The 14,110-nt window shown below is 38.6% G+C and overlaps 1 protein-coding gene across 1 annotated transcript in view; it reads right to left on the reverse strand.

Moving 5' to 3' along the window:
- BMP6 (bone morphogenetic protein 6) overlaps positions 1–14,110 on the reverse strand; it is a 223,963-nt gene that overhangs the window by 69,493 nt on the left and 140,360 nt on the right. Inside the window, exon 2 of the mRNA XM_069103522.1 lies at positions 4,109–4,301. Within this exon, the coding sequence (XP_068959623.1) occupies positions 4,109–4,301 (193 nt within the window). The remainder of the gene's footprint in view (positions 1–4,108; positions 4,302–14,110) is intronic.

Raw genomic sequence — 14,110 nt, forward strand, 5'->3', positions numbered from 1 at the left:
AATTCCTATTACTTCCTTCATACCATCAGGATTCAGCTAAGTAGAGTATACTTAAATATCCCATACCTTCTTTTCTCCTGGTCTCTCACATGGGATGAAGCCCCGAATTTAAAGATCTTAACTCCCTTAAGGTTCATCTTCAGACTCAAAGATGCTCAGTCTAACTTGTTGACCCCAAAGATGATGGTCAGCTCTAACCTACCTTGATATCTTATCTAGGTCTTGAAATCTTATATCTCCTCTCAACGTACTTTAAAGTCCTACTGTAATGATGGAGTTATGAGGCACTTCATGGACCTCTCCATGCCAGTCCAGCCAAAGTGCATTGCCCAGATCTCAATTAGTAGTTGGTATAGAGTGATCTCCTCCTTGGGCAAGCTAGCAGAGCAGCTCAGTCTGGTCACACATTGAGGAACCAAGGTCTCCAACTCATCTCTGCTGACCTATATTCAGCTCTCTCCTGGCTTCTTAAAGACCTCCTTATCCTATTCTGACCATAGGACCACTCATACTTTTGGGCCAGATGACCAGGTTCTCCATACTTTGAAATCTCTTCCTCATGCTGTTTAACTCAGCCTTGGATACTCAACACTTATCCCAACTCCCTCAGCCTCCTCTACCTTCTGATGGGAGGCCTGGCACATAGAGCACTAAACTTTTCCCAAAGCATACCTTTATAGAGGACAGGATCTGGAATTTGCAGTTCAGAACAAGATGCCCCCATGCTGGGTACTCCCTGGTTCCTCTACTCCCCCACTTTCCAGCAAGGACTACCTTTCTTTTTCCTATTTGTACCACTAGCATATAGCACTGTACCTGGCATATAGTCGGTGCTTAATAAATGTTTATTGAATTGAAAATCCATATTTTTACCCAAGTTGTATCATGCCTAGTAATATAAACCCTGTGAAATGTGCCACTGTCAGCTGCTGGGGCTTGTAGCTCTCTTGCCTTCTTTGTGGTACTTCCCTCTCTTGGTTTCAAGCTCCCCAAATTTTTCCTATAATCCATGTAGTCACTTTGCATAAGTATGTTAATTGTGCCTGCAAGGTAATTTAAGACAGAGAGCTCCTCCTACCAGTCTGAAATAGCTCTTTACTAGTAGGATTCATTTATGTACGTAAATAAGCATCTCTTTTCCTCTGTATACCTAATGTATACAGAAGCCTTCCATTTCCTAGGAGAGTTTTCAAATATCATCAGGAAATTGACATTTAAACACTGGTAATCTCTCAGCAAACATTATCTCCCTCTTCTATAAAAGGAATTGTCCAATCTAGTTCCCATTCTCCTCCCCCTGAAATTTTCCAAGAATGTAGAGTATCCTAATTAGACCCACTGCAAATGTTTTGGGGCTAGACATTACAAACCATTTCATAGTGATCTAGGAAGGCTAGTGCCTGTTTCTGATGTCCCTGGATAACCTCCATCAGATCCTCTGGGGTTGAGGAATTGGAGAGGACATATAGAAACCATGGCTGCAAGGGCCACTTGACTTGTGGCATAAAAATAGTCAGGAGAACAGAGAAGATTTTAAAAGGCACTGTCAAGCATATAGCTATCAGCAATCTTATGAAACAGATTTACAGATAAGCCTTTTGGTGTACTCTGTGCCTACTGCTTCAGGCAGTCTGTAGCACACCCTAAAGAGTTTTCCAAGTATAAGTGTAATACAACATAAACTTAAAGACACATAAGGAAAGTTACTTAAGAATACAGCTCAGCAAAGCTATATGACTTTGATATGAAAAAGTGTCACTTATCTCTCTTATTCCTCCTCCTATCAATACAGTCAGCTCTATAGTCACAGTATAAAGGCCAGCTTGGAATTACCAATCCAAGGGTTTGAGCCTGCAGGCAGCCTCAGAGAGAAAAAAGTGGTTGATGCCTGTGTTAGTTCTTGGTTCTGAGGTTCCTCAATTTTGGTGAATCCAACCTCCCTTTGTAAAACATTAACATGTGTTATTTTACATCCACTAAAGTTGTACTCTGATAACTTATCATGAAATGGTAAGGTCTCTGGGTTCTCAAAGACCATTAATACCAGCAGAGTAAAGCTCTAGCAGGTCCTACTAAAGTGGAAAAGGCTTAGAGAACGAGCCTGGTGAATGAGGAGCTCTATTTCTATTGTCCAAAGGTCTCCTAACTAAATTTGGAACAGCACATCACCATATTGTCTATATGATGGTGGGGTTTTGTTTTTCTCTAAAACAACTCTCAAAGAGACTATCTACGAAGATAAGAAGAGGTTGTGATAGTCATCAATGAAGGGAATACCCATACTGATAAAATTATAGATCTTTGAAGTATTGAAACTTTTTATATGTTACTTATCTGTGTCATATGTCCCTATTCAACTGTTGGCTCCAAAAGGGCAGGGACGGCATCTTAATTAAGCTTTTATACTACTCTTAGAAAGTAGAATGATTACTGGATACATAGAAGACATTAATAGATGTTTACCAAATTGAAATGAATTATTATTTTTGACATCATAATCATTAGTGAAATAGTTTATTATACTCATCCACAGTCATCATTTGTAGCAGGAAACAAAGCTATTTTCAAGGTTATATGAAAGGTTATATGCCTTAGACACTATGGAAATGCTAAAGGGACTTGAAAAGTCATTGGACCATGTCTATGACTATCTAAAAGACCCCACAATAAGGGGTGGAGGTGGGGTGGTGTTTATAAAATGAAACATAGCAAATTCCTAGCAGGTATTTAAACAGCGCTTTCCCCCAACGAGACTGAATGTATTTCACTTTTATTCTCATGTCAGTGATCCTGATATTAGCATCACTACAATACCCTTGTTTCTTTATTTGTGCATTCTACTCTGGACAGCAGGGTTAGTGCACCCCAGTGCCTCCCTGAACTACCAAACAACCCACTAAATACACAGGAAGATCCAAGGTCCAAGATTCTTTGGCAAACTTACCATTTTGCTCTTTGGTATCCCCCAAGCTTAGGACAAATGTTAAAGACAAATTTCCAAAGCACATTAGCTAACCAAGCAAAGACTGTGTTCTTCTCTACATTCTGTGAAATTCTCAGTTTGCATGGCTGGATACATCAAAGAAAATAGTCATAATGTTGGGAAAGATGCAAACATAGCGCTCTTGATATACTGTCTTACTATGTAAATATATGAAAGGCTTTCTTTCACTAAGAAACACTATTTATGATTGCATACAAGTAGGATTTTTTCCTTGACTCCCTTCCAGCCTTCCCAATCATTTTATGGCTGTTTTGTTTGAGATCTTCTGGTATAGACCCCAGAATATACTTCTAAGCAGCTGTGCTGTTTTCTTCCCCCTTGAGTAGTGAAATTTGATATCGCATCACATAATTTTTTATTAGGAACTTCAATACTTTGAACTCAGGCAACTTTACCAACAGAGAGAAAAAGAGAAAGACAGAGATAGAGAAAGAAAGAGATAGAAAGGACCCAAATAATCACTAAACACTATTTCCATCACTCCAAATTCTCTTCCAGTCTCTAATAAAGAATACACATGTTATTATATAGTTGTCTTTCAAAGCAGCTGATTTTTAAAGGGGGTTGGCATCCCTCCAGGACATAGGAAGAATGTAGGTAACTAGCATTTTAGGTATTAGATTATATGACTTTCTGGATTACTACATTGTTTTAACATGAAAAAATTATGTTCAATTCTTATAAGACACCATTTATATGACATTAGTTTGGACTTGTTTTTAACAGCATCTTGGTAGGTAAGCTCATGCTTTTGTGTTTATGCTATCTCCCCTCCCCCTCCCCCCCCATTAGATTGCAAGCTAGGAAATGGCATCTTCTGATTCTTGTGTATCTCACCATGGTGCCTCTCCTCAGGATGTGCACTTAGTAAATGTTAACTGACTGGCAGTTGGATTAAGAAACCATTTGGAATGTCTCCCACTCAGCTACAACAATCCCAATTGCCAGCAAATTGCCTTTACTCTGCCAGTCTGAATAAATAGAACTTCATGTTTTGCTCCTGAGCCCAGAATTACACTTCCAACAAACCCACTCAGAGCGATAGAGTGAAAGGATGGGAATGGGGGCAAACCCCATCCTGTGGGACTCCCTGAACCTCCATACCTGTGCTGGTGCTCCTGCAAGACTTGATAAATGCTGATAAGAAAAGTTTGGTTTTTAAAGGTCCCCATGACACAGTCCTTGTAGATTCGAAACTCAGCAGCGGTCACAGCCTCTCCCTCAGGAATCTGGGACAAGTTGAACTTGAATTCCTTGTGATGGCGTTGGCGAGGGGAGAACTCCTTGTCATATTCCACTATAAGGTTGAACAAGAGAGAGTGATAGCCATTGTTACTTCACTAAACACCAAATGGAAATCTCATTCAAGTTTTATCGTTTCACCTGATTTTTGCCACGCCCCAGTGACAAAGTTCATCATACTGTTAGTTATCTAGGACATCTCCTCTCCCTCCTATCTGATGACTCATTTCACTGTTCACTGATGTTCCTACCAGAGACCAGGTGGATTGAAGTAAAAGAAAAGAGGGGAAAGATCCCTAGAGGCTCTGAATCTTATTGAGGAAGCTAGGTAATGTAGTAGGAGGAGAGGTGGCTTTATAGTCAGGAAGAACCGAGTTTGAATTCCGCCTCATGTACTTACAAAGATGTTTTACCTCCAGCAAGCCACATGAACTTTCTGAGCCATTTGATTGCAATCTCCTTGAGGGCAGGGGCTGTCTTTTGGCCTCTTTTTGTATCCTCAGCACTTAGAACAGTGCCTAGCACATAGTAGGTACTTAAATGTTTATTGAATAAATGAAGAAGCACCAGTTTACTTCTCTATAAAATGGGGATAATAACTATCTACTTCACAGGGTTGTATCAGAAAGTATACACTTTTCTAACCTTAAATTGCCACATAAATATTAGGCATTATTATTATTATTGTCCCATAAATTAGTATATTTTGCTATTTTTTAACAGTTTAGTTTTCAAAAATACAAGTAGAATATAAAATCCTTAAGAGCAAAGACTTTTATTTTTCTTCACATTCACAACACCTACCCTAAATATCTTGTTTACATTAGGTGCTTATTTTATGTTTGCTGAATTGAATTTAATTGAACTTTTAAAAGTTTTAGTAGAGAGAGGAGATTTAAAATGGATTCTCCATTACATCTCTCTTCCCTTTGAATACAGATCATAGAAAATTGCCTGTAGCTGCAATTTTTCAGGAGTGACTTTTCTGGGGGTCTATTTGAAACCCTTCACAAGGGAAAAAATATCAAAGTTCAGACATTCAGCTAACAAGCCTTGTAAAAAAAAAAAGAGCTGCCTATTTCCCACAATAAATCGTTGGTGTTGTCACTAGTGGTAAGAAATAGGCCGGCCCTGTTGTTCCCCTTCTTTCAGTCTTTATGGCAACCACAGCTAAATCTCAGCACCAAATCCTTTATGGCAGTATTTTCTTGGGGATTTGGGTTGAGAGAAATATCAGATTATTCACCTGCTCCAACCATGCCCCCTCCACACAATTTGTATTTCTCTCCAGCACCACCAGAATAAAATTTAGCAGATTAACATTCATAACTTTCAGGGTCCTGAAACCTCAACGTGATACAAATGAGTAAAGCTGAGAGACCTAAAAGGCACAGAATGTAGAATTTAAATGAATTATGGCATGTTGTGTTAAAAATATTTTATATTAAATTGTTTTCTTTTTCTATCTCCCTCACCCTCAAATACTTGGGAGAAGTAGAAGAAAGGAGTTCTGTTTCAGTTTCATATGCAAAAGACCAAATAAGAGGGCAGGGAGGACCAAGTAAAGGAAAAATCACTTTACAGACCTAACATGAGAGTAGTTCTTCTAATTAGTGACAGCCCATGAAAAACAATATTGTTAAAGAGTTCACCCAAGGACATCAGCACATGGCTATCACTTTTCCCTAGAGCTGATATGCCTTTTAAGTTTGATTTATCTTTGTTGCTTAAAAGCAAAGACTATTTAATTCCCCTAATATGCTTGGGGAGGAAAAAGTCAACAATTCCACCACACCTATGACATGTTTTTTTTTAATTAATTTTTATATTATTAGCTGAGGATGGAGCTGAGGTGTTTCTGTGAGAGCTAAAGTTAAGAACCTGCAAAGAAATCTTTCAAGTCCTTTAATAAGTGATAATAATCATCAGGGTGAAACAAAGGGACAGATCTAAGTACAAGATAACAAGAAAGGCCTCTTAAAAGTCTTTAATAACAGACCTGTTAAAAGTCTAAGGGGCTTGTTCAGTCAGTAAGAAAAAAGGGGAGGAAAAGAACCCAACAGCTGCTCAGAACTTACCATACAACTTACTGAGGCACAATGTTAACTTGTTACTATTAAAAGTATGACCAGTGGGGCGGCCAGGTGGCGCAGTGAGTAAGAGCACCGGCCCCAGCATCGGGAGACCTGGGATCGGTTCCAGCCTCAGATACTTGGCACTCACACAAAATAACTGGCCATGTAACCTTGAGCAAGTTACTTAACCCCAATTGCTTTAAAAAAAAAAGAGAGAGTGTGACCAGAGTTGAGCATGGGAAAATGATACCTATAGAGTATTAGGCAACTGCGGACTAAAAAAAATAAAACATTATAGAAGAAGGCTGGTAAACATTCACCATCAGATGGAAAGGCATAAACAAAAGATTCAATTCCCAAGACTCAGGTATATTTGAGGATGCAGTTGGGCCTCATAGGCACTTGTCTTGAATTCACCTTGGTCAGCATGGTTTCCCCATTTCTCTTCCATCAAGGATATATTTTTTTTCTGGTTTTCACTTTAAAGTACTTGTGCTTTATTCTACTTTTTCCTGTTTATTCTTCTCTAGAGTTCATTCAGAACTACTGTGCTCCCAAGATGGCTGTTTCCTGTTGTTATCCCTGTGAGAATTGATCTTTATCTACTTATCCCTCAATTTCTTCATTCTGTTTCACTATGGTATCCTGAACACCCCTCCCAATGACTTTTCTCTTCCCAAAGCTGTACTGCCCTATTTGTTCACCTCATAATATCTCAGCCACTGAATCACTTCCCTCTCATTGAAGCTTACTTGGAAACCTCCCCTTCCTCTCCCACCCTTTTGCCTACAATTGTATTTGTGTAGAGTATTTGGTTATGCTGTCTCCTCAGGATGCTGCAAAATAAATGTTACAGCCTCTATGTGGATTTGAGGATCTGAAATCCAAGCAAATCAAGTCCCCTTGCTTTAGCACTTCCCCTTTAAGCAATATGAGTCTGACCTCCTGAAACATTAAACAGTTAAGTACATAGAAGAGAGCAGATAATTGAGTTGGGTGTCCTCTCAGCTAACACCCACAGTGCCGCTTTGATGGTTTGATGCAGTTCTAGTATTTGGCACAGCTCAGTTGATCAATGCATGGTGAGTCCGACTGACATTGCTCAAGAGGTCTTCTCTTTTCTGAGACAAGAACCATGGTTTTACTCAGGGGTTTTCTTTTATTTGGGAGTCCACTGAGAGCTCTCATTTATGGGTCCCCTAATGAATACAATGCAGATAACTTTCCTGCTCCTCTAGACTTCTTTTTCCTCTCTAAGTATTCCGTAAAGAGGAATGGTAATGTGCAGCCCTGGAGTTCAATTTGCGTCTTTGGACCTAACCCTCTATTTCCTATTGTAGAAAAGTGATGGATTTAAACTTTATAATTTGAAAACACACTTAGGCTATGTTTCCCTCAAAAAATGATAAATATTATTAATTAAATTAATCCTCTTAATTTAATTAATTATTAATAATAAATAAATATTTAATTGAAATAAGGGAATATTAGTAATATTATTAAAAAATAATGCCTTGCATTTTATTTCTCTGAACTTCAATTCCTTCATTTGTAAAACAGGAAAATAATACTTCATGGGGTTGTTATAAAAATAATTTTTATTATAGTGCTGTAATAGTATACAAATGTGATTTATTATTATTACTGCTATTATTGTATTAATGAGTTGCCTGCCTTCCAAAGAATTTAAAGCATCATCATATATGTATACATATATATGTATACATATATATATATGTATACACACACATATCCAGAGATGTGTTGGTGACAGATTTAACTGGCTTGAGAAAGCCAATTGTTAAATGTTCTTTGTAAGCACTTACACTCCAGAAATCAGCAATCACTACAATTCATGGCTCGATTTATTGTTTCATTGGTTATCCAGACTTAAATTAAAAAGTTAATAATGCAATGAAGTTTGAAACCAATTGTTATAACATGTACCAGCAGACTCCTACAGTCATCTACAAATAAACACACAGCTGAGGGTGTAGTAGATAGAGTTCTAGACTTGTATTCAAGATGTGAGTTCAAATCCTGCCTCAGATACTTAGGTGTGTGACCATGGGCAAGTCATTTGACCTCTCTAAGCCTCAGTTTCCTCACCTGTAAAATAGGGATAGCACCTATCTTTCAGAGTTGTTTTGAGGATCAAATGAGATAATAAATATAAAGTGTTTCATTACCCTTAATGCCCTGCATAAATACTAGTTACATGTCATCTTACCTTTCTTTAATAGGATAGATAGGAAAAAAAATATTTGCCCCATTTGATGGATGTGAAAACAGACAGAGAAATGACTTTCCTGAGGTTGCTAGGTGGCACAGTGAATAAAGCACCAGCCAGGAGGACCTGAGTTAAAATCCAGTCTCAGATATTTAACACTTGCCAGCCGTGTGACCTTGGGCAAGTCATTTAACCTCAATTGCCCTACCTTCCCCCCTCCAAAAAGGAGAGAGAGAGAGAGAGAGAGAGAGAGAAATGACAATTCTGGTCACACAGATGGTGATGTCAAATGGGAACCACAACTCAGATCTCCTGATTCCATGCACTAGGTTCTTTCTGAACTAAAATGGGAGGCAGTATAGTCAGAATAGAGATAGAGGCAATCTTGGCATGTGTGCTGATGATATGGGTCCAAGTATTGCTGCTGAAATATACAGCACTGACTATGTGACCTTGGCAAATCATAAAACAACTCTCCAAGCCTATACATTATACTGCAGCTACTAATGTACAGGTAGTACCCTCATCAGGTATTCTCTATAACAATCACAGTTCCACTTTAAAAAATTATTCAACATGTTTTAATCTGAGGGAATAATAAATAGAATATGATTGCTGAAAGGAAAGAAGTTCCAGTACAATTGATTCAAAATATCAATTTGCTTATTGAGCAATATTGTCAAACAAGTGAAACTTTTTTTAATTAAGCTATGGCAATTTATCAAGGCTCTTTATTAAGGACACAACACAGATGAAATATATAATTTAAAAAATAATCTAATTTGTTCCTTCTATTGTCTACAAAGATTTAGGAGGGGCTGCTTATCATGGCCTATCTTACCTAGAATGTCAGCTACCAAGGAATCCCCATCCCCATGGCACCACTCCCGTCTATGGTCAGACATCCCATGTAAGATGTCACAGAAGGAGGGTTTAGGGAAGCTGAAGACTATATTCTTTTTCTTCAGTTCAATTTAGCATGAAACAAAAGGACTACAGAAGGGTTTCTTAATCTGTGGTCTGTGATCTTCTGCTTTAGTTTTCGATATTCTGATGACTGTATTTCAATATAATTGGTCTTCTTTGTGCTTCTATGTATATTATTTTATGCATTTACAAACATTCAGTAAGAGGTTTATAGTCTTCATCAGACTGCTAAAGGGGTTCATGATACAAAAGAGGTTAAGAAGCCTTGAACTAAATAAAGAGACACTAATAATAGAGCCTGGTCATCAATAAAAAGAAACGTTGGAGGTAGAAATAGGAGAAATGACCAGAGAGAATGGAGCTCCATTAAAGGAGGCAAAACTTTCTGTCAGAAACAACCTAAGAGGGAGGTGAAAACAGTGGTTTTTCTTTTTTAAACAAATAGCCACTAATTTCTTCTTGAAAAGTTAGGAATCTTCTAGACTTTTTTCCCCAGTAGGGTCACACCTAAGAATCTCTACATCACAATCCAGCTCTGAGATAGTACTGGACATTGGAAATGGCATTGAAATAAATAGTTACAGTGAGGAGAATCATAGAAACCACAAGGAGATAGCCATCCTTTGGCTATTTGTTCAAGTCAACAGCCTCAGACCCCACCTGCTATAACCATAATTATTCCCTCTTTTGCTCCTGCAAATGAAGTTTTAAAAGATATTTGAAATATACAGAAAATCTCTTGAATTCCACTGTGTCAAAATCTCCAAATGCTTCTAGTCAAAACACTTACTGGGGGCAATTATAGTAGAAAGAGTGAGAAATCCCGGGTTCCAATTCCAGATCTAATATTAACTTATTCACCTCTCTGGTCTTATGTGATGAACTAAATGATTGCTCAGTCACCTTCCAGCTCTAAAAGATTTTGCCTTTCAACCTCTAAAAGTAGAAGAGAATGGACTAAAAATACCTTTTTATTATCACCTTTATGAGAAGATAGCCAAGAAAGGACCAGAGAGGAAAGGAGGAGGCAGGAAACAATGGGTATGAATAATCTGCAAACTGGATAATCAGCTCCTGAATAATTGAGAGTTGGCTATATTGGGCAATATTTTTCAGTTTGGGTGGTAGCTTGAAAAATAATAAATTCCAGCATTTCTCCACAGTGGACTTCTGACCATGACAAGGAAACTATTCAGTTTCAACTGAAAATTCAAGTTTTGAAAGCTAAAAGTAACACAGAGAGGCCAATTCCCTGTTGCTGTTCCCAGGATTACTTAGGATTCATCCTCCTATCTAATTACACTGCATCAGATGACCTATTATTCACGGCACAGACCAGGCATGCCAAGCACAGGGACATGTGGAGAGTTTTTTCTCATGCCTCCTTCCAACCTCTCCTAACTGTGAATTGGTTCAGGTTGGCCTGGCCACTGAGAAGTGAAAGCCAACACTAATTTCTAATCTGAGGCATCTGTATACAACACTCCAGATCCTTGACAAAATGGTAGAAGAAAAATGGATGTATTCCTGCTAATGGCTAGAACAAGCCTGGACCTGGAGAGAACAACTGTTCTTAAGGCCCTTGTCATATTGGCCAGGAAAATTTACAGAAGCAAATTCTTGAATGCAGCTCTATCAGATGAAGAACAGCAACAGCAAGCCTCAATAGGCATAGACTACAGGACTATATTGTATAGCTATGCTTAGAGAAGTTGTAATAAGAAAGTGAGCTAAGAGCAGCCTCAAGAGTAACATTTGTGCAAGAAGGTGGTTTAAGCACAGATAAAGCAAGGAAAATGAGAGCCCTTTCTTTCAACAGGAAGAACTGAGGTGGGCCTCATTCCGCCACACCCTAGGACCATCCTCACCATATACGTCCCCTTTTACTGGACCTTAAGTCCCGCTGAGGCCACTTGGGTTGTTACTGTGCCTTATGTGTCCAGTCTTATATTTAAGAGACTTTTATCATTGCAGGCATTTATTTCAATTGCCGGTGTTTCTGCGATTCAAATAAATTCACTCAGAGTGCTTATTTGGATGTATGATATGGAGGAAAATATCTTTGGTATACCCAACTATAGAGAATCACAGTTTTTTACTCCCATCTCTGATTTTTCTCCCCAAATAATCATCAAAAATGCTTTACATATAAAATTCTGAATTCACTGGGGAAAGGTCCTGATCCCTTTCAGGACTGCCTATAATTCTTTAATCAATTTTATTTCTAAAATCAATTAACTCCAATTTGCCAAATATAATTGTCTGTCTTGAAGAACAGTAAGCTGAAAGTTGACAACTTTGAGGAGTTAGCAACTCTGGGAAATATTCAAGTGTGATAGATTTGTGGAATACATATATTTATATTTTCATTACTAATTAACAAACTGGGCAAAAAACTCTCCACATTTTTATTGAGCTGTAGGCTTCTACCCTCACAGTTTCCCTCCCCCACTTTCTGGATCCTTCAGTTAAACAGTCACACTGGACTTGTGGTTCTGCTGTAATTTCCATGTCAAATACAAGCTGAGGGATTCACTATAAGATTAAGCACAGGAAAACCTGGGCTGGAGGAAAAAAATTCTTATCCAAGTATAGTGGTAGGGGGGAAAAGTGGTCAGTCAAAGATTCCTTACTTACTCTCTCTCCCTCCTCTGATTTTGAAACCTTATTCTTCATTATTGGTATAGCACCAGAAAGCACATTCTTTTCTCCAATGATTCACTTTATTTTTCTCAATACACAATGGAGTGAGTATCTAAGTGTTCAGTTACTGATTTACCTCTAGATTAAGCTCAGGCTAAACCACTCACTTAACATTTAGTTTTCCCTGAAGCAGGGTATAGAGACGCGGTGGGGTGGTTCCCTCAACCTTCCCAACCCCCCTCCCTATTACCTCTCTCTCCAAGTCACTAGATCCTTAGTCTTTCAGGTTCTTGAATCTAAGATTAATGCCACTGGAAACTAGGTCTTTTTCTTTTTCTTTAATAGGCTTTGAAGGCAGCAGCAAGTAAATGCATGAAGATGTGTGGAATGTGGTGGAAGATATTTACCACTGACTTTCAGCTTCACAGGAGAAACAAATCATTTGGCTGTTCTTTGGGGCACATACATCAGTGTTACTGAGAATAAAGGAAGATCAGAAGGAAAGGGGATGTCTGTCTCACAGAGGGGCACCACCAAGTCACGAAGGGCTTCCTGGGAGTCCTTGGACCAAATGTTACAAAAGAAAAAGCAATTGCCTCTCTTTCTTCTAATCATTCAGCCTCATATAATAATAGCTGACATTTACACAACATTTTAAAATTTGAAAAACATTTTTCATTAGAGCCTCACAATCCCATGAGAAAGGTACTACAGGTGTTCAGGACCCACTTTACAGATGGACGTACAGGTTCATAGAGGGATGAAGAAACTTGCCCATGGTCACATAGCTAATAAAAATTGGAGGCAGATTTCAAGTCAAGATCATTCCAGCTCCCAATTACAAGGTGCTCTTCCCTACACCACACTGTCTCTAATAGGAGAGAAGGCATAAAGTTTTCACTTAGTCCGTAGGATGATTGCACTGGCTTCCTTTCACTGTATCCTCAAGGTAGGTGGCCATTTTGACAGGTGCACATTTAGTTACAGTTCTTGCATTACATTTTGATTTGCTGACATTTGGAATTTTTCCTTTCCTTTTCTGTTACTGTCAGACAGAGGTAACCAGAGAGAACTCACAATTCTTCATGGGTGACATGGAGAATACACATGAATACAAAACATAGATAATCCCTCAAACTTGCCTTAGCCATTAACGACAAACTCTCTACCTCTCCCCCTCAATATTCTACCAAAGCTTCACCCTAGCAACAAAACTGACTCTTACATTTCAGCTGTTCTTTTAATTACTCCTCACTCTTTTAGTGGGGTGCTTATGGAAGTATGAAATCACCAAAAGGTTAAGCAATAGGAGAGCATGGGGAACAGCAATACTGTGCTTTGATAATCCACAAATGGAATTATCAGCCTCTGCATAAGAATTGTTGCAGGACCTTCCAGCCACCATGGTCACATCCCTGGTCCCACAAGATAGTATTTCCACCTTTTTCAGTTATTCAACTTAAAGGACAAAGGTATGAGGGAAAATGTGATTCATTCAAGAAAATGAATCAATGAATTGATAGTAATCAAAACAGGAGAAATGGACTTTAAATATCAGCAAGAGGCATTTGAATTAGAGTTAGGATTTGAGGTGAGGGAAGAGAGTTGAAAAGAATATCGGTACTACTCCCTTGAAATCTCTTTTGAGTGGGAGAGGAGGGTCCCAGTTCTCTTGATACCACTGGGGGCTAGAGTCAGCCTTTCTAGTTCATGACCTTTGCCTGGAAAAGCATTTGGCTTAGTCTCAAGAAATGTAGGGAGATACACAGTACTGCTATAGCTACTACATATGTATGCTAATAAGGTATCATACCATGTCAAAATAGGGTAGTTGCCCTTGGCCTTCATCTCTTCTTGTTCCTTTTCAAGTCAAGAGCCATTTAGTAAGCACCTACTATGTTCCAGGCACTATGTTAGGTTCTGGGGATACAAAGTCATAAAAACTCCCTGAGAGCAAGGAGTTCACAGTTTGATCAGGGAGTCTTCTCT

This window comes from Petaurus breviceps, unplaced genomic scaffold (assembly GCF_028583685.1).
Source record: "Petaurus breviceps papuanus isolate PSGF00001 unplaced genomic scaffold, PetGlider_PUasm1.0 582, whole genome shotgun sequence".
Classification (NCBI taxonomy): Eukaryota; Metazoa; Chordata; class Mammalia; order Diprotodontia; family Petauridae; genus Petaurus; species Petaurus breviceps.